The following is a 25,509-nucleotide window of genomic DNA, read 5'->3' on the forward strand; positions in this document are numbered from 1 at the left end:
TCTTTTCTTAAATATTTATTGTGCTTGCTGAAATTTGCAGTGTGTTGCCAGGGAATAGAAATATTTTGCTTCCTACTGTAGTACATTGTATCTCTTGATTTGAGAACAGTGTGCTCTCACCTCTCACCTTACTTTCAGACTCTCTGAATCTCTGATCTCTGCCTTTCTGTATTTTTGAGAATGTAGCCAGTTGTCTTCCTTAATAGGATATTTAAGTGAATTGTAGACATAGCCACTCTGGGCAGTATAGCTTTAGACCTTCAATTTATTTTGCAAAAGTAGCTGGGCAAGCTTGAGAAGTGGGCCTTGGGAATCTCATGAGGTTTACCCATCAGGTACAAGGTGCTGCACCCCAGGGTTGGGGCAGTCCCTGGTATTAACACAGACTGAGGGACGAACAGATCCAGAGCAGCCCTGCTGAGAGGGTCTTGAGGGTGCTGTGAGAGGCTGGACTTGACCCAGCCATGGGCACTCACAGCCCAGAGAGCCAAAGGTGTCCTGGGCTGCATCCAGAGCCCCGTGGGCAGCAGGGGAGGGAGGGGATTCTGCCCCTCTGCTCTGCTCTGGTGAGACCCCAGTGGAACACTGCATCCAACTCTGGGGTCCCAGCACAGGAAGGACATGGACCTATTGGAGAGAGTCCAGAGGAGGGCCACTGAGATGGTGAGAGGTATGGGCACCTCTCCTGTGAGGAAAGGGTGAGAGAATTGGGGTTGTTTAACCTGGAGAAGACTTGGCAGCTTTCCAGTCCCTAAGGCAGCCTACAAGAAAGATGGAGGGGGACTTTTTACAAGGACAGGCAGTGGCAAGACAAGGGCAATTGGCTTTTAAGTGAAAAGAGAATATGTTTAGATTAGATATTAGGAAAAGATTTTTTTTACTCTGAGGGTGGTGAGGCATTGGAACTGGTTGCCCAGAGGATTTTTGAATGCTCCATCCCTGGCAGTGTTTTGAGGCAAGGTTGGGTGGGGCTTTGAGCAGTAGGGTTTAGTGAAGTGTGTCCCTGCCCATGGCAGAGGGGTTGGATCTAAATCATCTTTAAGATCTCTTCCAACTCAAATGATTCTATGTTTCTGTGCATGCTGAACACTATATTGTTATTTAATTTACTTTGCAAAATGAAGACTGTAGTGCTTCCATCCTTTTCTCTTCAGCAGCCTTTTGCCAGTGAGACATCTGCTTCTTGAAATGCTGCTTTTCAGATCCTGCTAACAAGTCAGAATTGATTAAAAATTTTTGCTGTAAATATCTTCAGTTGTTTTCTTTAAAGCTTCAGATTGGAACATGATTAGTAAGCTAAAATCCCCTGTCTTTGCTTTTTTTAGAAGATTCATATTCTTGCTGTTAAATTACTCAATAATAAAACTTAGCAGTTGGCACTTGGTGAAGAAATGGTGTGGGAGAGTTATGAATTAAAACATAGATCTTTTACAGATACAGTTTTTAAAATGCATCAGATTACTAACTTTATAGAGATGGAGGATGTTTTCAAGGAAGCATTCATTTTACATAGGCTGAACATGAATATCATACTAAATCTGCAAAACTTTATTGTACCAGTTTTTCAGTGTCCCTTTTTGAATTTGGATGTAAGATGACATTTCTTCATAGGTATGTAAGACTGAAATACAAATTGAAAACATCTAAATGTTGTGTGATCTAAATAACTGGGCTTCTTTTATAAATGTGATAAAGAGGTTATGCCTGACTTGCTTGTCACATTGTTAGTATGTTTATTTTTAGGTAGTTGTAATCCATGTCCAGAGACTGTAGATGTGAAATGCAATTGTGGAAAAACTGTCATCAAAGTGCCCTGTGGCAGAGAGCGCACCATCAAACCTCCCAAGTGCAAGCAGCTGTGCAGGTCAGTATAGAAAGTGGGTCTGTTTCCTGTTCTTAAGTGGAGTTTAAAGTGTTCTTAAAGAAAGTGGTAAAATATACCTTGAAAGGCAAAATTTGTTCATTATCTGATTACAGTTATTACTTCTCAGTCTTCTGAATCCTTGACTGTGCAGATGGAGATTAACAATACCTCTCTGACACAGAGGTTTCATGAGCAGCTTGCCTGCTTCATGGGGGAGGTTCTGTCTCACCAAGCTCTTCCAACTCTGTAGTCCAGCTCATTTCCTCAAGTCATCTCTGGTATGTTTTGAAGTACCTCATTGAGGCAGTTTATCTAGAAAACTATACTAGCAAAAGAAAAAGAATATTTTCTGCTGGGATGTAGCAAGATTATGTAGTGCAGAGTAGAATTAGGATTGAAACAGCTGTTTGAGTATGTAAACCCAACTTTGATTTTTAATTTTATTTAGAATTCCTCTCTAATTGTATTGTAATGTTAACCACCTGCTGAAGGTGAGAAGTAAACTAAATCACAAAAAACACCAACAGCTTGTTCATAACTCAATTCTTTGTATGTTGAACATTCTTGCCCAGTGACTGTAACTTTGTATTTCCTGCTGTCATATTGATTCATTCTTGGATTTTACTTTAGTCGGCCACCTACCTGTCACCATCCTACCCAGGAGAAACACTACTGTCATTTTGGGCGGTGCCCTCCGTGTCGCCAGCCCTGCCGGAAAACCTTAACCTGTGGCCATTTGTGCCCTGTTTCCTGTCATGATGAAGCACTTGTGAAGCAAACAGGCTCAGTAAGTAAACAGTGAAAAATGGTGCATTATATGTGTTTGGAACAATGAGCATCAGTTTGACCTAAATCTTCTGGTTTGGGGCTTTTGGAGTTCAGAGTAAACACATAATCAAGCACAGAGGTAGGCATATTGCTCAGCATGATGCTAAGTGGTTCTAGCTCCTTTGCTGCAATCTAGGTAATTTTGTCATACATACTTGAATTGCTCAAAAGATAAGATTCTTGTTGGAGTTGTATTAAAAAGATTTAATTTCAGCTTTAAGTAATTGGTTTTAGCATAAGAACCAAAAAAAAATTTAAGTATGGTATTTACAAAACCATCAAATTTTGCACAAGTTAGAGGTCAGAAATTGGCAGTTATTAACATAACATGTGTTATGCACTGCATGATGGTAATTGAAGTAGCTTAGTTGAAATATTTTTACCTTTATTAACTGGTTAGAACTGTTTTACTGGTCTTTTTCATTTGGCTTGGTGCTTAATTTTTAGCACTAGCAGCCACAGGATTTAATTTTCCTATCCCTAACCAGGCTAAGGATAAAACTGTAATTTTTTTGTCTATATGGGATGTGGAGATTTCCATTAGTAAAAAGCTAGTTAATAGAAAGTGAATTTCTTAGAATTGGAAAGGCTTTAGATTGTACATTTATTTATGGTCAGGCAGATAGTTCCATTTATGTTTTGTATTCAGCTGGTGTCTTTTGCTCTCAGCATCAGTCTGCAGGGCCTTGGGAACAGCCATCTGAGCCGGCCTTCATTCAGACTGCACTCCCGTGCCCTCCCTGTGAGGTTCCTATACCAGTGTAAGTAGTAAAATAAAAAAAAAGCGAATTAAAAAGGGAGGTTTTATATGGAAGGTAATTATTTTGTGTCCAAGAAGTTATCAGGGATATTTTTTAAAAAATAACTGCTCTTCAGACTAGACCTCTGAAATAACTGAAAAATATGATGTATTAGTAGAGAAAAAGAAGATGCTATTTGGAACAAAAGCAGGTTACTTTCTAAAAAGTAACTGATTTCATATACAACTACAATTAATTTGCACATGAAACAAATTTTGAGGTTTTCATTATAAAGCACAGCAATCCAAACAACTGTTGAAAAGGAGGAGGCACTGAGCTGCTATAGATGGGTGATTTTCTTAGTTTACGCTTTTAAAAAATAGATTGCACTAATTTTTGTGTGAAAAGCACTCTCAATGTTTGAAGTCCCCTAAACAAATATGCATTTTCTAAATCTCTGATTTTTTTATTTTTTAACAGGGAGTGTCTTGGACAGCATGAGGTGAGTCATGGAAACTGCCCTGTGAAGTGAAATATGGCAGTTATCTTACTTTGTAAGTCTGCAAAACAAAAGGCATTAAAAAAGAATAGTAGATTTTTAATACATATTTTTAAATTGATGGAGTACCTTAACATGACAGCTTACATATCAGAAGGTATTTCGTTCCCTTCTGAAGAATGTGTATCTATTTGACTTTGGGCAATTCTTGGACAGAAATTTAAACTCATGATTTATGTAGCTCCTTGTGTTTTCTTGCAGGTGTTTAAATTTTATTTAAATGTTTTTCAGTGGTCTTCTTATGAAATATTTAGGCTTTTTTCCCCTCATTCTATAGTTAATCTCTCTCTGTCACACACTCTTGAGTTCTATGAACTGCTGTGTATATTTTAAAAGGATTAGGAATATAATGTCATACAGGAAAATTCTCATGTGACTTGGATCTAAGCACACATGGATGAAATCAGACAGTATAGTGGAAACTTCTTTAGTGTTAGTTAATAACTTATCTTTCTGGTGTGTAGCCTTCTCTAGTTCTAGATGGAGTTGCTGTCTGTTTTGGCTTGCATGAGAAGGGAATCTAATTGATACTTGGTAGCTGTCATCATGATTCACAATAATTTCTAAAAGTTACGAAATGTAAGTCAAGTATTTTGTCTTGATTTCAGAAGATGATTGCTAAACTAATTTAAAAAAATGTTTTGCTGTTATGGCTTTGTCTACTGGTATGTCTGGTATGAATTCAGTGTCAAAGCCTGACTAACAATATTATAAAAAAAACGAGGATCATTTAAGCAAGTAAAAAATGCTAGAAAACACTAAATACAAAAATATTGAAGATACCTCTTTTTTTTCTTTGACCTTTATTAATAATGTCTTGATGTGTGTTGTAATGGTGCCTTGATTATATTTTGGTGACATCTTCAAATGTTGTTACCAGCGTCCATGTAGCTGCAGTCTGTTGGGGCAGCACGTTCCTAACCCATCCAGGCTGTGAATGCAGCTTTTCCATCGAGCTGTTTTGCGGCTTGATGGTTGCTGAAGAAAAGCCTGTCCTGAAAGTGGATGAAAAGATCAACAATGCTTGTCTGTTTGTTGCTGAAACAGATGGGCTTGCTTTGTTTTTCCACAGTAAAACTTAACATGTAGATCAGCCAGGTTTTTTTTGAGTCAGTGACATGGTTTTTGATAGAACATACTGAATCTCACCCAAACTTCCATGAATTTATGTTAAACAAAATGCGAGCTGTGGTCAACAGACCCAGTCTGTAACGTGATCTAGACAATGTAAAAGGATTCAGTCCTGTTCAGATGTACATGACTGTAAAGTTTGTCCTTCCTCACAGCAGGACAGTATTGCTACACTTAATAGAAAGAATAGTAACAATTACTACATACTTATTACTACTTGTTTCAGAATAATTAAAAAAAAATTAATTCATTTTCTGTTGCATACTAGTCTTGGCAAAATCATCCAGTGGCTTTGGGTCGTGTTTTCTATGTGGATTTGCATAGACAATAAGGACAAATCCCTGTGAGTCTACAGCTGACTTTAATTATTTTGATTTTTTGATGCTACATGGTACTCTAGATGAACTGTGACTTCTGTCAGCCCACAGAGGGCGATGCTGCCTTCCTACTGAAGTGCAGCAATTCCTCGCGTGAAATTGTCTCCTGTTTGAGATTTTGGTGGAAGTTATGGAAAAGAATGAGTCATTAATATGTATACGAAGTGTATTTTGTTTGCAGTGGATTTTATGATCATTGTACATTTTTGTGTTGCTCTGAGATCTCTGGAAAGAAAAAAAACCATGTAGTGTCTGTTCACTGTTTTACAGCCACATTGGTTCCTAACAAATAATCTCAGCTCAAATTAATTTACTTTTGTTATTAAGAGAAAACATATGTATTTAGGAATGCTTCCCTCCAGTAGAAGGGTCCAACTCCTGTGAGGGGATTTTCACTGGGAAATGGGGACTGTTCACAAGTGACAAAAGTAGTAGCAGTTTTCTTAAACTTTTGCTGTGTGTAGGTGCTTATTGCTGTACTATGCTACTAGTTATGTTGGACTATTGTTATACCTCCTATAATGGAAGAGATATAAAAAAAGAAAGAAACTAGGAATGAAGCAGGCTATAAAGTCTTCTTGTGTTTTATCAGGATGTGTGATGACAATGTGTAGAATAGAGAAGCAAACACCTTAGGACTTGTATAACAAGTAAATCTACTGTCTAATTTTTTAATATTTGGACAGTAGTTTTAATTTGTGTGGATATTGGAGTTGGTTGTTCATTGGGAAGGTTGTGCATGGGGTTGTTTTTTCTTTTTTTATTTCTCTTTGGTATTTAATTTAGGAAGTATTTTTAAGGAATTGATTTAGTTTGAGCTCTTACATGTTCTGGCATTTAGAACAAGCAATTTGTCACTTAAGAACAAACTTAAAATTACTTTTCAGATGATGTAATTATATAAAATCTGTGCTTTGTGGAAGTATGATTCTACATGATGTTTAAGCTAAAAGAACATTTCTTTTAGCTGAAGTCGACAGCCTTCTCTTAAATAATTTTACATATATTTAGAAAAATAAATAACTCAGCATTCTTCCATTTGTAGGCTCTTAAAAGTAGCTCTCAATTTTGTCTCAGGTTGTGTGTCAGAAAAATCACCTATCAACAGTTGGTGTCATCCCAAAAAAGAAATCTTGATGTTCTAATGTTTTTAACTGTTATATACATTGGAATTTCATAGCAGTAGTACACATGTGCTGTTTTAACATCTTTTAAAATCAAGTTATTCTAAATCTCTTTTTATATGGGAAACATACATTAAAGCTGATACAAGGTAAGTGATGACAAAGAAGGAAATCTTTACTGACTATGATATCAATTTATCTGCTGTGTGTGATTTTCTTCTAGTTGCTTCATTTCATTAAACATTCTAGAGGAAGGAAAACGCTCTGGTTTTGTTTCCTTGTAAATATCTTGTATCAGGCTGGGCATATCATTGAAATCTCTTTCTTCTTGGGTGTGTCTATTTTCTTTTGGTAGGAATTTAATGATATGTTTTAATATTCTGTACGGGTTTTAGTTCTGGTTTGTTCATAGGAGGAAGACCATTACTCTGCCTCTAGGTAAAAATTAATGTGAAACTTGATGACTATGTATGTATGGCTAAACATCTTATAAAGGTTTCCAGAATTTCCTTGACCTGTTGCTTTCTGTTTTCATATTCTAATTGATTTATGTGTTAATCGCTTTTATGCATTTGGGAGATTTCCTGAAAAGCTTTTGAAAGTTGTCATGTGTTTTTTTCCTTTCCTTCCTTTCCTTCCTTTCCTTCCTTTCCTTCCTTTCCTTCCTTTCCTTCCTTTCCTTCCTTTCCTTCCTTTCCTTCCTTTCCTTCCTTTCCTTCCTTTCCTTCCTTTCCTTCCTTTCCTTCCTTTCCTTCCTTTCCTTCCTTTCCTTCCTTTCCTTCCTTTCCTTCCTTTCCTTCCTTTCCTTCCTTTCCTTCCTTTCCTTCCTTTCCTTCCTTTCCTTCCTTTCCTTCCTTTCCTTCCTTTCCTTCCTTTCCTTCCTTTCCTTCCTTTCCTTCCTTTCCTTCCTTTCCTTCCTTTCCTTCCTTTCCTTCCTTTCCTTCCTTTCCTTCCTTTCCTTCCTTTCCTTCCTTTCCTTCCTTTCCTTCCTTTCCTTCCTTTCCTTCCTTTCCTTCCTTTCCTTCCTTTCCTTCCTTGTCCTGTGGAGGACCTGTAGTCTGGAAATGTTGCCTTCTTTTTTTTTTTTTTCCCATTTAGCTTTCATAAAATACTTATGGTTCTCATCTGCCTTCTTCATTTTTCAGCTCATCAGCCTCCTGGAGTTTGTGGCTACTTTGATGTTTGTCTTTGTATTAAGAATTCCAGCCCTCATTTAACCATTTCAGAAACTCATTCCAATTGTAGGAAGTAAAAGTTTATTTTCTCAGCTGGATTTATTACTTAGATCCACAGCAGAGAAATGGAGAAAAAAAATAATATAGGCTTGAATTAATTGAAAATTTTCAATTTTTGGCTACGGTGTCTGTTGATTCCAGTAGGTTGTTGTATCTTACTGAGCTCAAGCTGAAGCTCTGCTGCATGCAGCCAGAGGGCTGGAATGTTCCCTCTAGTTAGACCTCTGAAAGCTGCCATTGTTGCCTGGCTGACTTCTGTGCTTCCCCAGTCTGCCTTTGTTTAACAGTGCCTCTCATCTGTGTACTTACTTGAGCAATGCTCCTGGAAGGGATGTTCCAATTCTGCCTAAGTGCTTGGCTGTAACTGGAGCTAGGGGTTGTGTCCTTATCTGGTGGAAGACTAACTGCTGGTAAAAAAAGGCTCACCAGCATTATGGAACAGCTGGAGCTAATTGCTGCTGTTGCCCTGATCTGCTGTCACTGTCTGAGCCACAGGCAGAAGCATAGTCATAAAAAACTGAGTGGCAATGGGCGAGCAAGGAAAGGTAGAGAAGTGGGTGGAATGTAATGATTAATACATCTTTTTTTTTTTTCCTTCTTTTATCTTATAATCCTTTGACTACTTACATTGCTACTGAAAAGATCTTGTGCTCTGGGGAGGGAGATGGAGTAGGATGTGAAGGGGTGGAATATTTGGAACACCAAAACCTTTGGTGATTGCTAAGCGCATTTACTATTCTCTGCTTCAGACCCACTGCTTGCTGGCTTTTCCTTTGGTCACCAGAAGCATCCATCAGAGACAGAGTAGGATGTTGGCGGGACCAGGTGTGGTTGTTGTATTAGTGCTTTAGCCAGCACTGAGCTTCAGCTCTGACACAGGGGTGTGAAAGTGGTTGGATGTGATGGCCTCAAGGTTTTCTCCTGTGTATGCCATGCTTGATGTTCAGCTTGCCGTGCAGACTTCTCTTCAGTCTTAGTGAGTCAGGATGATCAGGGGAGTTCAGAAGTCTTGTGAAAGAACTGGATTTTGAAGTGATGTAGTGGAGTAGTATTTTTTGGGTGAAGCCCAGAAAAATTTATATAGGCAACTGGATTTAAATTGTGCGTTGTGTGCTTGAGGGAGTTAACATGGACAGTGCTGAAGGAAGGCTGTCCCTCAATTCTGCCCTGTGGAGTCATCTCTCTTTTTTCTTTTCCTATGTTCACCTGTTTGTATGGCCAGGCCACTGGCAAAAGTCAAGAAACATTTTTCTATTGATTCCATTTCTTCCATTTTGATTATTTGAATCATCTTTCAGTAAAGAGAGATGTGTGGTAGGAGAGTGCTGTGAGAGCTGTAGAGTTTGAAGAGAGAAAAGGAATGGGTACCCTGCAAAGCAGTTCAGTCAACCACAGTTTCAACATAAAATCACACCCTTAGTATAGTCAAAGTGAGTTATGTCACATTAGCCTCTTGTGTAATAACATCACAAATAGTTTGTTTTTCTCTGAGAAATGACATGAAATTAAGAAAAAAATCAATTTTTTTGACAGCATCACAGAAAACTAATCTTTTTTTTGTATGAGTATTATATAATGGTTGGAAAATGCCAACAGTGAGTTTCCTCTAATCCTTTTGTATGGAGGGACTTGTACTATTCAACTTAGGGCAAGTAACCTACTTAGGAATTTACACTGGTTTCAGTACCAATGAAGAGTAATGGCTTTTAAGTAGATGCTCTGAAGGTTTCTTCAGAGTTCTGTTAACTGGAGTGTTGACCTCAAATTGGAAAGTACAAATGTGACATAACACATTAAAATCTTAGTCCTGTTCTGGAGCTATTTCTGCTTCTCCTTACTTTTCCTGGGAGTTATATTTGATGTAGTCAGTATTTGCTTTTTAGTATTTCTGGCTTGGAGGTTTTCTGTTTTTTCAGACTGTAAAATATTTTTGATTTATGGTGACCATAACACAATAAGCCCTATGAAAGCAAACTGTTACTGTCTTTTGCAATAATAGTAAAGCACCCTAGAAACCTTTGATGGAAGACATGAGTGTAATTCAGAAAGATGGAGCAAATGGTGCTAAAAGATTTGAGTGTAAAATAATCTTTCAAAAAGAAAGGGAAACTATGCTGCAAAAGTTAGCTTGTTTGATAAAGTGTGCCTTTTTCCTGTTATAGTCAGTGTAAAACAAATTTGTGTGGACACATTGTTATGTGGACAGGAACCCAAATGATACTTAAAAAATCAAATAGAATTTCTCTGGTGTTTTTTCTTTTTCAAAGCAGAACCAAAGCTTCTCTGTAATAATTCTGTGTCTCTGTGTGTGTAAATATATATATCTCACAGGCTACTAGCATGTGCAATGCTTGTATATATATCCCACCTGCATATCTATATTTATTTATTTATTTTTAACTTTTAGGTTAGTCCATTACCATGTCACTCTGCAAATCCCTACTCATGTAAGAGGTTTTGTGGGCGGCTTCTTGATTGTCAGAATCATACCTGTATGAAAGAATGTCATCGTGTTACCAAGTCCAACAGTAGTGCTGATGGAAAGAAGGTAGGGTAATTTCCTGTTTGCTTTTGTTTTTGTGTATTTTATGTATTTTATATGGAAATTGTCTTCAATTTTACTTGGAAATAAGGAATTTGCAGCTGGCAGGTAAAGATCTATTCCAGATCCCACTGGGAGACTTGCATGTGTGCTGTTCCCACTGATGCTGTGACAGTTAGCTCATCTATATTTCCTTAGACTATAAACCTGAGACACTATTGCATTTTTTGCAAATTCTATAACTGTCTTGTGATGACATTACTTTGATTTCATCAGAACTTTATTTAACACCCTAGAGAAGTCTCTTCTGAAGTTACAAAAAGTAGCTTTCAAGATCAAGGGCAGCTACTGATAATCCCTGTATACAAATGCACTTGCAGTCTACTGGGGAAGCTATTTACTGAGGAGAGTTTAAATGGGTTGAGGAGGGTGGGAGACCTTTAGAAGAGCACTGGAAGACTTTTCAAAGTACTGGGATGATGTACTCATGTTTATCAGTGCCTACTAGAAACTGTCATTTATGCAGTTAAGTTGCAGGTGTTAACTGCTGAAGATAATGTGAAACAAAAGTGTAAAACTAAAATTGTTCAAGTTATGAGCAGTTAGAGCCACATATATATGTTGTATGGTGTGGGAGAGTCATGATTTGGAGGGAAACAGCTTCTCAAGTTTTTTTTAAGCATTACTTTAGAAAAAGTTGCACCATGGGCAGTCTGGGCATTTAGAAAACACAGAAGCATTTAGCTGGGTATAAAGCAGGAATGTTATATTTTAACTAGCTTACACTTAAATAGCATAATATCTCTGTGGATTTGTGTCTTGGACGTGGTGGTGTTGTCATTTAATAACTATATATCGTAACACATTAATTTATGATTGTGGAAATTTTATCTGAGGAGTATGGGCTGTTAGTGTAACTGGTGGAACAGTGACTTGCAGCAACAGTGACATCAGTAAATAGTGAGAGTTACAGTTAAGCATCCCCAGTTCTGGCTATACGAGGCTGCCTGCCTGCTGCTTCAGTTAAGCCAATTAAAATGTGAATGAGTCAGGACTATTCCTGGCTCCATTTTGAATGAGGCAGTACATTCTCAGAAGAATGGGAGTCTATGTACCTGCAAAGCATGGGTAAATCTCATTTCTCAATTTTCTTCAATTCTTATGAACTCAACTTGATGTTGACCTTTAGAGCTTTTGTTCTCTTGTTTTCGTAGACTAAATGTAGTCAGGGCTGATTTAATTTCTGGCTTATATGTCTGAGTAGTGATTTTTCTGTCTGGAATTTCAGTTTGTTCTGCATGTTGTGTTAGAAAAATTTTGCAGAAAGGCCAGCTGTTTACTTTTACCCACTGTTAAATGTTATATGACAGTTTTCTAAATGGTTTTAGTTGCTGTTGTTTTTCTTAGATTTGAATTTTTGTGAGTTAAGATTTGTAAAAAATCATTGTACAAAGGTTTCTTTTTAAACTTCAGCAAAAATTGTTCAGCTATAGATGGAGAAGGAAAGGGAACTGGAGAAAAACTATTAAAACCTTAAAATTCTTATGCTGTTATTTTGAACAGCATAAAGTGGAACATTGGTGTTGGGAAAGTCCTTTTGGGGAAGCTTTTTGTAGCTTCATTCCTGGATAAATTTGCTTTACTTTGGCTGACTTCTTGGAAACTAAACATTGAATGTGATAATGGGCCTTAAATATTGTGTAGGTTCAGTTGATAACTCATGTCAATCTGTCTGGGTCTATTTGGTTGCAGACTGGGGTTCTGGAAGTGTTGTTAAGAATATGAGTAGAAATGAAGCTTCATTTACTGTGCTGTTCATCACCTTGTGCCGGTGATCGCATCAGCTGGAATGAGAGTGACATCACAGCTCTGGTAGACTTGTGTAGTCTGTGGAGTAGAAGCAAGACCTTAGGCAGTTCTTAGGATGTTCCCAAGTTAATAATCCTTTTTGCAAGATTATACAGAATATCATATGTGTATGGAAATGGAATGACTTAAAGTTTGCTGCTTAAAATCAAGCAAACCAATCCTTCCACCCCTGTATTAGAGGTAGTATGTAATGACTCAAGCATTACAAGAACATGGTGAGTGGGATAAGTTGGTTTTAGATATGTAATGACTTATTTTTTTAACAATTTTCCTTAGAGAATTAACAGGGATTATGGTCACTTTCCAAAGCACTAATATTAAGGAGCTTCTTTTAAGCCCAGAAGGGAAAATAGAATTCTCTTTGACTGACAAACACTGGCATTTCTGTTTTTTTCTTAAAAAACATGTTTTATTAATTACTCTTGCTTGTGAAATATCTTACTGAATAGCTTGATTCTCATAGCAAAAACACCCCAACTCCTTCTTCTATGTAACACGTCGTTAATGACACCCCACAAAACAAATACTTGGCATTTTCTTTAGTACTTTGTTTTAATTTTGTTAGGCGGGTCCAGAATGTTCACAGTGTGAAGAGGAGTGCACCAAGCCCCGGCCAGCTGGCTGTCCTCACCGATGTGTTTTGCCCTGTCATCCTGGGGATTGCCCATCATGTCTCCAGATGCTTAAAATAAAGTGTCACTGCAAACTATCAGTACTGTATATTGAATGCTTGTAAGTGTCAGAACACAAACCAGCTTTTCATTTAAATGCTATTAACTGGAAATAATTTGAAGTGCCTGGGGATGGGAGCTACTCTTATGGCAATAAAATTTTTCTTGATTATGATTTCTAAGATAATGGTTTTTTCTATTTAAATTTTGCAAGTATTTTATTTGGTATTACTGCTGAAATTGCTATATATGCATGGAGTCTCATGAACAGAAATTGATTTTATAATACAGATAATACTTTGAATTATACAAATATAATGTAATCTATATAAAATTTGTTCTATATGTGCTTATTTTGGAGTATGTAAAGAAGAATTTTATACAAGTATTAGAATGAATGTAGTTAGTCTAAAAGGTCTTTGTGCAATTAATGTCTTTCAATTTCTAGCTTTAATTGAAAAACTGCTTAGTCTTTCAATTTGTACACTTTTTTAATCATTTGTGTGTGTGGATAGATTTTAAGCTAGACTTCACAAAATATAAATTGAAACTTGGGAATTGTTCTGAAAATATTCATCATATGCAAGTGTATTTTTCTTAAAGTACCTCAAGTCCTCTAAATTTTTGTGGGTTTGTCTGTAAAACAGGGCAGTTTATATTAGTCACAAAGGATTTGGACAAATGAGTCCGCTTTTATTTACAGTGAAATATACTGAAAATACACCCGTAATTGCATTGACTTCTGTTATTGTTAAATTGTTTGGGTTTTTTTTAACACAAATATATCTTTCCTTTTACAGAAAACTAACATGTGCTGATGTAAAAGAAAAGGAGCTTCTTATTTCCTGCAGAAATCAGTGTCCAAAAGAGGTAAGCCATATTAATAAAGAAATGCTTCAGTTGATGGGTATGTGGAATTTTGTGAATATAGGCCAAGCAAACTAGAGAAGCTTAGTCTAAGTGAATATGTTAAATAATAGATGTGAAGGTGGTTAGTGGACTGTACTTCAAGGACAATTATTAATATATTGCTGTCAACTAGGAGGAGTATATTAAAGGAACAGGGGTTTGTCTCCAAGGCACGAATGGCTTGGATGTTTAAACACACAGATGAGCTTGAATGTGAAAGAGTATGTCCTCTTTCATGGTTTTAAAAACTGGTCATCAATCTGTCTCATAAATGATAAGATGCTGTTTGATTAGGAAAAATGGTAAGAATTGTGCTTGATATTCTCATGTAAGTGCAGGTTTAGAATCCCTATCTGTGCATTTTGGAGGCTAAGGGATTTTATACTTCATAAATGAGATGAGATAATAATGCCCAGGTGAATTAGTGAAATATATGTTAAGAAGTGTAAAATGAAAGACAAGCCAGTTAGTCTCTCTGCTGTATCTGGGTGCATCTAAAGGTTTGCTGTGAAGAAGAGAAGAATATTATCCTTACTACATGATATTTAGACTATGAGCCAGTAGCATCTGTAAAGAAAATTCCTGTTCAATACTATGTTTAAGTAATAAACTTTGTGGAACAGGGCAGGAGCTGGTTGGAGAAGCTACCAAATTTTCATGAGAAGCAGCTTAGAAATGTTTCAGGATGTCTCTTGCAGCAGTGTTACCCACAACTTGATGTGAGGGATGGGCCAAAGGATTTTTTCCTTGTCCCTCCCAGTGCTGCAGTTGTGTGCTGCTTGTGTGCTTTCAGAAATCCTTGCATTACTTATTGTTTTATGTTTGTTCCTTATTTGTCATTAATTGTGCTGAGAGTGACAGCTCTGTCTTTACTCCTTTTCCCACTGGAGGGTTAGAAAATGTGTGAAGTGGAAAAGCAAGAATTTCATTATCATCCAGTGTCAGAAACTTCAAATTTGAGTCCTTGTCTTTATTAAAAAACTTTTTAAAAATTATTTTGATTAAATACAAAAATTTACAGGATTTCTCCTGCTTTCCCAGCAGTGTCTGATCCTCTGCTTTTTGGACAAGATTGGGTTAACCCCAACAGGAAGGCTGTGCTCTGTACATACTTGTGTTTTCTGCTTTTTGCCCTTGTAGATGCCTATCTGCTGGATTTTTTTTTCTATACATGAATGTTCCTGTCACAATTTTCTCATCTGGATGTCTGAAAGCTCACTTCCTGGTGGGGGAACACTTTGAGATATTACTTAATTGTCCATTTATCTCTTAATTTTGTCCTTTCATGTCCTTCTCTGTTACTTTGGTTTTATTTGCTCCACGACTTCCTTCTCTATATTTTCAAGAGTGCTTGCAATCTCTTATCGTGAACTATATGTTCTGTACTTCAGCTTCTCTTCAAAGAATCTTTTGTTTCCTGTAGCTCATCTTTGATGAATATAACTGTTGTGATTTTGCTGAACGTATTCCCCAGACTTAGTCTGGGATTTAAAATCCATCTAGCGGTGGTCCCAAACTTCAGCTTGCAGTTAGAATTACCCTGTTCTACAGATAATGTCTTTTTTACTTAGTTTGATGGGATGTTAAATAAGGAGTACAGCAACAGAATTTATGTTAGTTTTATGAAGCAATTCTAAAATTCTTACTCCTATAAATGCTTTGGAAAATAAGTTTTTTTCCCAGCTACTTCTATCCAGAGCATTGTTTTACTGTATTTGATGATGGAAAAAAGCATGTTCTTCCTTTCCTGTGATGCTAGCTCTAGCTCTTACAGCTCTTACTATCTTTCATGAAATATAGAAGCTACTAACTATTAGTACCTTCTTGCTTCAAGTAGTTCATATCTTTGTGTTACAGTTCTTCCTACTTACTTCAGATCCTACTTTGGTAACTACATGAGTGCTGTATGGAGTTTTTACTGTTTTTTGTCTAAAAAATCTGTTCCATTTCTCTGACTACTGAGCAGTTCTAGGGATGTTTTGTCTGTTTCTGTTTTATAAACAAAATATATCTCTGCAGCTTTGAGAAAATGAGATACCTGTATCATAAAACAAATTATGCTGATAGTTCTCTTTTAAAGGAATCATTGATGAAGACAATTTGAAGGGGCAGCCTTAACAGATACTACCCTGCCACTCCCACCACCGCCTCTCTCCAGGAAATACAGGCCTTTTTGTGGTTTTTAAGTTTTTGTCTTGCAAGACAAGGACTTAACAAACAATTTGGCCAGAGAAAAGAGGATAGGACTACTGAATTTAGAGCATTTACAGCTTTCAGATCTAAAATGTCTGCCCAAAACTAATTTGGAAGTCTTTTTTGTGTAGTTCTGGAAGCCTCAAGTAAATCTCAAATTAGTGTTTCTTGAGAATTTTGTTATTCAGGAGCTGACATTGAGTCATTCGTAGAGCTCAGTGAAGCTGATGTTTCCTCTAAATCAGTGTGCACTATCACTTCTAGCTTACCATAGTGCCACTTAGGTTCAATAGAATGCGGTATTTTACTGCAGTTGTCATTTTGAGATGTTTTTGGTTAATGGAAATTGCAGTAGACAGTATTAGTAGACAGTGGTAGGACAGCTACCACATTTCTTTTACAGTTCCTGTGGTACATTTGGGGATAAAGAAAACCAATTATATTATCTGGTCCTTTGCAAAAATGCTACAGAAACTTGAAAAATTTGAGAAGCTCCATGCTTTTCTTTTGGCAATGGCAGTATAAAAATAAAAAAGTTAACTTTCAGCATTGCATAGTACAGCTGACATTTCCTTTCTGCTTTAGGGAGATGCTGCAACAGCTGTTATATATGAGATATTTTAATTAAAAAGTTAATTCTGTTGTTTGGTAGTAATAACAAGATATGCTGTGAAAGGAAATTCAACTCTATTTTTTTCTTAATCAGGGTGATTAAATTCTTATGATCATGCTTGCAGATGTTTTGAGACAATTCTTACATAGAAATTTTAAGTCGATCAGTTTTCATTGTCTGTGTCTTCCTGTTGGTATTTGTGAATCTGTATTTAATACTTTATTCCATGTAGTGTGTTTTTTTTGACAAAATAGCCATACTTTGTAGTTTTACTGTGCACTCTGCTTTTTTCCTGATGTGAAATACATGACTCCATTATGATAAATTTTTGGGGTTTTTTAAATGTATTGAACTAATTAAGCATTCTGGAAATAAAATTTAATTCTGCAAACACATACTGCAAATGTATGTGGATTGGAAAAATTTCGTTCAGTCTTTGGAAGTGATAAAATTCTCTTTTGTACTTAGCTTTTGGGATTGGTGCTCAAAAGTGCTATTTTCTTTAGCAGGCTCTTTTCTTTTCTTTAGCAGGCTATTTTCTGTATTATCAGATGTGTAGTAACAGGTTGTGTTTACTGCCTTCTGTTGGAGTTCACTTTAAACCTCCATAAGTGTTGACAGAGTTTATCATCATCAGGTATAATGTTAAGACTTAAATGCACTGCCTATGGAAAAAATATTTGTAGGACATTTTTTGTTTTGTTTTTTCAGAGCTATGGATTAAATCCCTTCTTTTAATGGCCTTGCCATATCAAACATAAAGCCTGTCCAATTTGGGCTTTAGTCCAGAAGCTATTGACAAGAGATTTTGTACAGTGCCCCACCAAAGGGGGCACACACTTTGAGCACCAAGTAGTTCAGCACTGACACTTAAAAACAAGCAAAAAAAAGTCCTTTCCCCATTACATTTTTATCCATCAGAAGCAGCAGAATGATTGCTTTTGTTTTCTGTGATCATTGGGAAATGTTGTTTTGCCATTCATTTCACAGCTTCTCTTGATATTTTTTTTAGTGTTGGTTTTTTTTTAGTGGAGGGAATAAAAAGAAAGTTCCCCATACAGAGATATAGGACAAGAAAAAAACTGGCAGGGAAACTTAAGTGTGTGCATTTGCTTTTCAGTATTGGATTAAACATACTCCTGTGCTATAAATATTTTGGTCTAATGGTGTCTAAGAATTTTATTGCAGTAGCACTTAGAGGATGAGGTGAGGGTTACTGTCTTGGATTTGCAGCTCTGACATGTCAGGACACGACTCTTTGGGCTTTGACACTATTAATGAAAATGTGCCAATTATGGAAGAGTAAGCTGGAAGTAATAGTTCTAGCCATGGCTTGTTCTAGCCAGCATGAGTGACTTGCAGGTGAGACTAGATGGAGTTACTGTGTCTGATGCCCTTGTGTAGGGAGCCAGGAGACAGTGTTCATGCAGTAGCAAATTTGTTTTGTAGAGATTGTGGTCAGTTGTGAGGAGACTCGGCCATTAGACTCCATGTTCTGGGTTGTAGTCTTGCCTTTGGTAGCATACAAGGCTTAGACAAGGTTCTCCCCTCATATTTTCAAAATGAGGCAAAATAACTTTTGGATTTCAGGGAAAAATATTTGCTGACTATCAGTTGTGCCTAATGATCCTAGATTCCTTCTTTGATAAGGTGACCAATTTATATATTTTTCCCTCCAGATAAAATGAATAGGTGAGATCTGCTGCATATGGCTTCAGCTGAGTGACTGAGTCAATGCTACTTAGTGAATATCTAGTTCAGATACAGGAGAGGGTTAATACCAGCATGAAGGTGGCTAAAAGAAACAACTGTATTTGATTATCTTTTGAAAAAACCACCCAACTTCCTCCCCCAAAACAACATCAAAACTAAAGAAAAAGATGGAGCAAGAGATATTAGCAATAAGGAAGGTTTTCCAAGGACTGAACTGACACTTAACTTTGCATTGTTTTCAGTAATGACCTTGGCAGTAAAAACATTGTACTTTTCTGATGAAAAGTTGTGGGGTGTTGTCAGTGTATGAGAATTGAGGAAGTGCATCTGTAGAACATAGGTATTGGGGTCATGTTATTAAATACAGGAAAACACCCCAAAACAGTAAGCCCATACATATGAAGCTTATAATAAGCTCCCAGGAAACAGCAGATATTCTTATTTTCACAGCATGATTAGCTGGAGAGAAATGCAATGAGAGCTGAAGATGTTTTGGGGAACATGCTCTACTAAGAATGAGGTGCAATTAAGGCATTGTACAAAGTCCTTCTTGCTGAGATATCACTTGAAATATTACATTCAGTTCTGGCTGTGTATTCAAGAAACATTGATTGAACATAGTTGAAATTCAATTAAGGCAATATTATGATAATAAAGAACCTTTTAAGCAAAGACAGAAATACTTCAATATGAGGATAAGAACTGCAGCTTAGACTAGCTAGAACAAACCTAGGAAACTCAAAAAAAAGCTCTTACATCTTGTAGTGACGTCATGGAGCACCCTCCTTAGTGAAATATTAGAATAGGCTCAGAATGGGGGACTGTTTCCATAGTAAGTGTTCGTCCAGTCCTGGAAGGGTATATGAGGTGCCTGCCTGTAGGAGGACTGAATTTCAGGACAGAACATGGTGACTTAAAGGTTCCTTCTAGTCCTGTATGAAATGTGCTGAAGCAGTAACTAAGAAACCGAGCCGAAAGCACAGAGTGTCTATAATGGCTTGTGACTGTCATGGACATGAAGACATGAGTATGTGTTCCATAATTTTAGTCTGAAAGATTCATGTTATGTTTAGGTGTGTGTTTCCTGATACTAGCTCAGATGTTGTGCCCATTCCAATGGACTTCTGAGAACCAAGATTTACTAATCAAAGTTGTACCCACCTGGGTTTGATACTTACTGTTTTCATTCTTGTGGATGAAGTGATGTAGTATGTATACATTTTGAATTTTTAATAAATGGGAAAAATGGATCTTAAAATTGTAAGTCTTAGGGCATTTTCCAATTTGCGTTAATCCCTTGATGACAGTGAAGAGGTGAAATTTCACTTTTGATAAAGAACACTCTCTAATGCTATTTTAAGTAGTTGGGGGCTTTAAAGCTCACTGTAAGTAAGTTGCTTAGATGTCTTCTGTGAGATTCTATCTTTGGTTATTAAGAGTATTAGGTTATGTAATTGAAAATGAAAAATTGTTACTGTGAAGCCTTCTTATGAGGAGGGATATTTTTAGTCAAGTTCTTAACAATGAAAAAAATCTGTTTACTTTCCTGACATATTTTATCTAATATAATGCTGGGAGCACTGCTACATTCTTATCAAGCAGTGTACTTAAATTAGTAACTCAATTCTTAAACAGTAAATGAATGATAATATTTTCTTTGTAAGTTAAAAATTGCACTGGCGGTAAAAAAAGTCTTTATCTTTCAGATGGCAGAAATAGGATAATCTGCCAAATGCATAAATTTAGGATTTTGTGAAATTATTTTTGCCATGATAAGAATTTTGGTGACCTTTATTTGACTTTTGCATAGTTCAGATAATGCTTGAATAGAAGATTTCTTTTGCGGTATTTTTGCTTCTGATTTTTCCTCTTCCTTTATTTCTCTGTCTAACCTACACGTAGCTACAGTACACATAATTTCAGTTTTCGGGGTTTTTTTACCTTATCCATTTGTATTCCCCCAGCGTAGAGATGGGGGTAATTGTTGTATACATTACTGTGGAAATGACTGTTCTTGAAACATGTGAAAGGAGAAATTGTCTTCCAATGAAGCTGTGCCAATAAAAGAGAAATCATCTTACAGGAACTGAAAACCAGTATATAACAAGCAAACATTTCCCCCCACGAAAAAAAGAAAAGAAAAATCAATTATTTCACAAGTTAAAAGACTGATTACCTGAATGAGTTTTCTGTTAAAATTCTGTGTCTGAAATAAAACCAATTCCATATGTTCTTGGTAATTTTACAATGCTTTATTGATGTGGGAGTTTAATTTATGTTCTGTTCCTTACAGTTGCCCTGTGGTCACCGGTGTAAAGAGATTTGCCATTCAGGTAGCTGTCCTCTTAACTGCAGCCAGAAGGTCAAACTCCGATGTCTCTGTAAGAGACTGAAAAAGGTAAATTTACAAGATGCAGTTTTTGAAGGATGTATATTCTTTGCATTTTCCTGAGCTTGTATGGATGGATTATGCGGATGCTGCAGATTGGAATAGGGCCTGTTACTATAGTAGGGCTGTAATGATTCACATCAGCTGAAGATCTGGGCTGCTATATCTGCAGATTCACTGGAGAATATAAAATCTTGTTAGTTCTAAAATATGTTAGCTGCCTGACTTAAAATAGCTTTAACTTCATTCACACTTAAATTTTTGTGAGAAAAATACTCAGATGACCTGGAGTGATTTGAGAATAAAAATTACATTTTTATTACAATATTGGGAAAATGTACAGAAGTTGGAATTAGCACAGATGTTGTGAAACCTGAACTAATATAATTAATTAAGATTCCTGCAAACCTAAAAGCAGCTATGGGCATCGGCATCCTTAGCTTCTAACACAGATAAGGACAATGTAATATAACAAGTTTACTATAGCTATACACTATTATGAGGGGAACAACAGAAATTTATATGAAGTTTTGACAAATGATGATGTCTTAATGAAAAAAAACCCCATAATCTGTCTTAATTAAAAAATGTTCAAATTACCTTTCTGGACCCAGTTAACTTCTGAACCTTCCAGCAGTTCCTCAGAGTCCTCAGCTTCTCCAAAATATGTCTTGTGCATCCAAGAAGTCTTGCAGGTGGATGCTCAGCAAGAGAAAAGATGACAGTGCTTAAAACTGAGCAGCCTCTGCTTACAGATAACCACTTTGTTGTTTGTTTTTTTGTTTTTTTTTTTTTAATTTCTTCAATACTAGGAAAAGGGGAGAAAGTATGATTGAGAATTACTTAATTTTCCCCCCCATGACCAGACTACGTCCTGTAGTCTAAGCCAGTTAAGATAATATATATGAAATTACTGACACTCTAAATGCAAAGGTTCAGAAGGTTATTTTACTTGTCTAAGGCAAACAGATGAATAAAGAGGAGAAAAATTAAACTGGACTGTAGATTTATTCTTCCTTTCAGCTTAGCTTATTAGAAAGAAGAAAAAAAAAGGACAATTTAATACATAATTACAGGTCGAAATAACATTCAGTCATTAGCTTTATATGTAAAACTAATGTTTTACTAAATAAGAAAGTTTTATTATTTTCATAAAGAAGTTGACAATTAAAATCTTATATAGGGAAATGATTATAAAAGACAAATTCTACTTAACAGGAAGTGCAGTGCAGCAAGATACAAGAAGGCCAAGTTTCACTGGAATGTGATGCATTATGCAAGGAAATGAAGAGGAAAGCACATGAGGTAATGTAACCATTGGAGCTATGATTCCTTTTCAGAGCTTCAAGAAAAGTAGAAAAAAGAACACATTATTTTTCAAGGCAGTACCTGCAGAAATGCGGCATAAGTGGATGTGCTGTTGAGTAGTAGCTATTTTTTCAGTCTTGAATTTATGAATGGTGTTAATTGACTCAAATACTATTTTTAAACAGTATTATGTTATTTTTTTTTCTTTGAATTGATTGGAACTGATTCTTTCCTCTTTCACTGAGAACAAGTGATGATCAGTGATGATAAAATAGTCATTATTAGTGCTGTAAGACTAGAGTCAGACTGCTTTACAGAGCATTGTAAGATCTGTCTTTCCAATCAAGGTTTTGCAGCTATCAGTTTCTCAGCTTGTCCAGTGTGGAGTATAATCTGCCATGTGGTATTAGTTATCCTATACTGGTAGAATTGAGACTTTCCAGTAACTGCAGAATACTACCTAGACTGCTGTTAATGTGACTTCTCCCTAGCTCAGCTGTTTCATGAAGTAAAGAATTTGCTGTGTGCTGTCACACAGAGACAGGATATGATCCTTGCTGTTACAAACCTTTAATAAAAACAGACACAAAAAGATTGATGCATAAATTGCTTGGGTTTTATCAGGTAAGTTTTAGATGTGATAAATGTACAACCCAAGAACTCAATGGGTAAAGTCAAGTAAGCTTCTGCTCAGATTTTCAGGATTGATTTACAAGTTCTAACAACTACCACACTGACCAAATCCTGCAACTTGGCAAACAGGTTGAATGCTAAAACTCTTGGGATATGCCTTTAGGGAATACCAACCATAACAAATAGTTCTAGAAAGAATGTGAAGATGGTAAGTTCACAGTATATGGAGTCCCTCCCTAAAGCCAGGTGAGCTGACAGTAAGAGTGCGTGAGCTGAGACCCAGCAGCCTGTCTCAGAGTGCTGCAGTGTCAGTGCTGTCTGCTCCAGGCAGACAGCACTGACACTGCAGCACTCTGAGACAGGCTACTACCAATGTCTTGCCCTCATGTTGTAATCCACAGGGAGAAATGGGCTAAGGCAGTGAGCAAATGGCCACAAGTCTCTGCTGTAAACAATGCCACAGACATACTGAATGGCACAACCTAGCTGTTTGTACCTTCTTCTCAGAAGAATGGGAATTTACTTGTTTTGGGGTTTTTATATAAAGTGATAAAGTTTTATTTAAATTCTTCCTAGGCACCTTTTTGTAACCTGTGTTGACTTATTATGCAAATGACATACTAGAATAGCCTACTAATATAGGCACTTGATGAAAGTGGCTTATTTATGTCTATTACTGTTTAATGTGTCCAGACTGTAAAAAAACTTGTAGAAAACTGCAGACATTTGCAAAGAGAAATTAGTTTGCACATTTGCAAAACACCCATGAATTTCTAAAACCAAAGTGCATTAATTCTTAATGAAACATTTAATGTCTGGCACCTATTGAGTAAGCATTTCTTACTCACTAGATGCCTAGGAATTGAATGTGTCTTTTACTGTACATTTTATTAAAGAAAAAGTCCTAGAAATGTTTTTCCATGCTGTGATTCTAATAGTTAAGATTCCCTTTTTCTGTGTACATTATACCTGTATATCTTATACAAATATGACCACACCAGATTAAAAAGAAGCTTTTCTGTTGCTCTTTTCAGATTTGAAGGTAACTTTTTGTTTTGTAGCTGAAGTTTTGCCATTAGATGGCAGTGAAAAACAAGGGGGCTCATTGTGTAATTTTTTGCACACCAGATTTTCAGATTTCAGATGTGCACAGCTGAAAAGGTCCTTTACACACATTTCTAAAGGGACTCTGCCATTGTATCTAGATTAATGAAATTCTCAGTAGTGGTTTTATTTGATACTAGGTTTAGTAATTTAAAAATTAGTCAGAAAACCTGCAAATAGGACTGTGCTTTTGGCCCTGCCCCCAGTCCCTGCTGTTTGATCTACAGCATGCTAAAGCATGAGCTAGTGTGCTCTCTCCTTAGTCATCAAAAGCTCTTGAATTGGAAATTATTTGTAATCAATTCTACCTGTGCAAACAGTATTCCATAAACTGTTTTCATTGTTAGTGTGCAGATCATCCAGCTACTAGGATCAAGATTTTTTTCATTTCAAGTTATTAATAGATTTTTACATCTAAATTTTCTAAGGGAGTGATTCAGTGACTGCAATGCTAAAAGCCTAAAAAAGGTATAAAAAGGGAGCTATATAAACTTCTCCCATATACTGTTCCTGTGGGAACTTAAGAGTGTGACATGGTGTCTTTCTAATGGCGTTAGTTGGATTTATCTCCTATTAGCATGCCTGGTTGTTTTTCAGTTGACATAAAATTTTGGCATCTAAAAATGTCCTGTAGTACTGAAATTCTAGATTTAGCCAAATACTCTGTGGGAGTAGAATACTTTCCTCTATTGTGAGCCAACCTCCTGATAAATTCATTTTATGCCTTTGCATTATGAAAAATAATTATTGATGTTTTATCCCTGTTTGGCATCTGTGTACTCTCCAGGATTTGGTGTCCTGTTAGTAGTCACCTGATGAATGCTAGCTATGCATCTCTTCAGATGGGAGCCACTCCATCCTGTTGTCCTTTGTATACGTTCAGGTTTCACATTTATTTATTATCGTAGGACCAAAATGGAATGCAGGTGCTAAGATTCAAGTATGTGGTGTCTTTATGTATTGACAATGTTTTCTGCACCATTTTTTTCTTAATACTTTCTAGCATTTAATTTGCATTCTTGAACTCTGCAAAATATTTCTATAGAGTTATCAATTGTATCTTGTGTGACTACTTTTCATATGGGTTTTGGATGGTGGAGCTCACAAGATGGAAAGTTTACAGGCTTTTGCTGAGAACCGTTCTATAGGAGTAATTATGACTTCTTAAGAAAATAGGTTTAGCTGCTGTTTACAACAGTTTATTATAACTTTGTGTGTCTGGACAGATAAAAGAAGCAGAAGCGAAAGCTGCTCTTGAAGAGGAGAAGCGAAGACAACAGGTATTAGCCTTTCTTTTTCCTCATCCACCTCATCCTCACCTTGTTCTTGTTAGTAAATAATGTAATTTGCATGCTATTAAAGATTTATAGTTTTTAATGTGATATGCATAGTCATTCCTGTCAGCTGTTACCATACTCTGTGTGCTGTAAATTATTTACAATGGTTGAGGCCACATTTCTGCAAGCAATTTTCATAATTTTGTGCAAAATGATAACTTTGTATTACTATAGCTTTGTGCAAGGTAATTTATTTTTAAACTAGTAAGTATGCTTTATTTTAATCAAACACTTTATACAGCATAAACATTACAGAATGCTGAATAGCCTCTGCAAGATTTAAATATTGGGTGAAGCTGCCCTTACCCCTCCTATCATGAAAGAACAAGGACAGCTAGATGAGTTCTTGTCCTTCAAGGTCTCTGGGGTG

At 36.4% G+C, this 25,509-nt stretch overlaps 1 protein-coding gene across 2 annotated transcripts in view; it reads left to right on the forward strand.

The window, feature by feature from the left end:
• The window catches only part of NFXL1 (nuclear transcription factor, X-box binding like 1), a 45,491-nt gene that overhangs the window by 12,264 nt on the left and 7,718 nt on the right, over positions 1-25,509 (forward strand). For both annotated transcript variants that reach the window (XM_071432443.1, XM_071432444.1), the window contains exons 12-21: positions 1,744-1,864; positions 2,495-2,651; positions 3,362-3,453; positions 3,913-3,934; positions 10,266-10,406; positions 12,835-13,001; positions 13,741-13,810; positions 20,662-20,766; positions 21,976-22,062; positions 25,029-25,082. In XM_071432443.1, coding sequence (XP_071288544.1) covers positions 1,744-1,864; positions 2,495-2,651; positions 3,362-3,453; positions 3,913-3,934; positions 10,266-10,406; positions 12,835-13,001; positions 13,741-13,810; positions 20,662-20,766; positions 21,976-22,062; positions 25,029-25,082 — 1,016 coding nt within the window. The remainder of the gene's footprint in view (positions 1-1,743; positions 1,865-2,494; positions 2,652-3,361; positions 3,454-3,912; positions 3,935-10,265; positions 10,407-12,834; positions 13,002-13,740; positions 13,811-20,661; positions 20,767-21,975; positions 22,063-25,028; positions 25,083-25,509) is intronic.

Source organism: Agelaius tricolor, unplaced genomic scaffold (genome assembly GCF_023055355.1).
Source record: "Agelaius tricolor isolate 1412-34295 unplaced genomic scaffold, bAgeTri1.0.p SCAF_8, whole genome shotgun sequence".
Lineage (NCBI taxonomy): Eukaryota > Metazoa > Chordata > Aves > Passeriformes > Icteridae > Agelaius > Agelaius tricolor.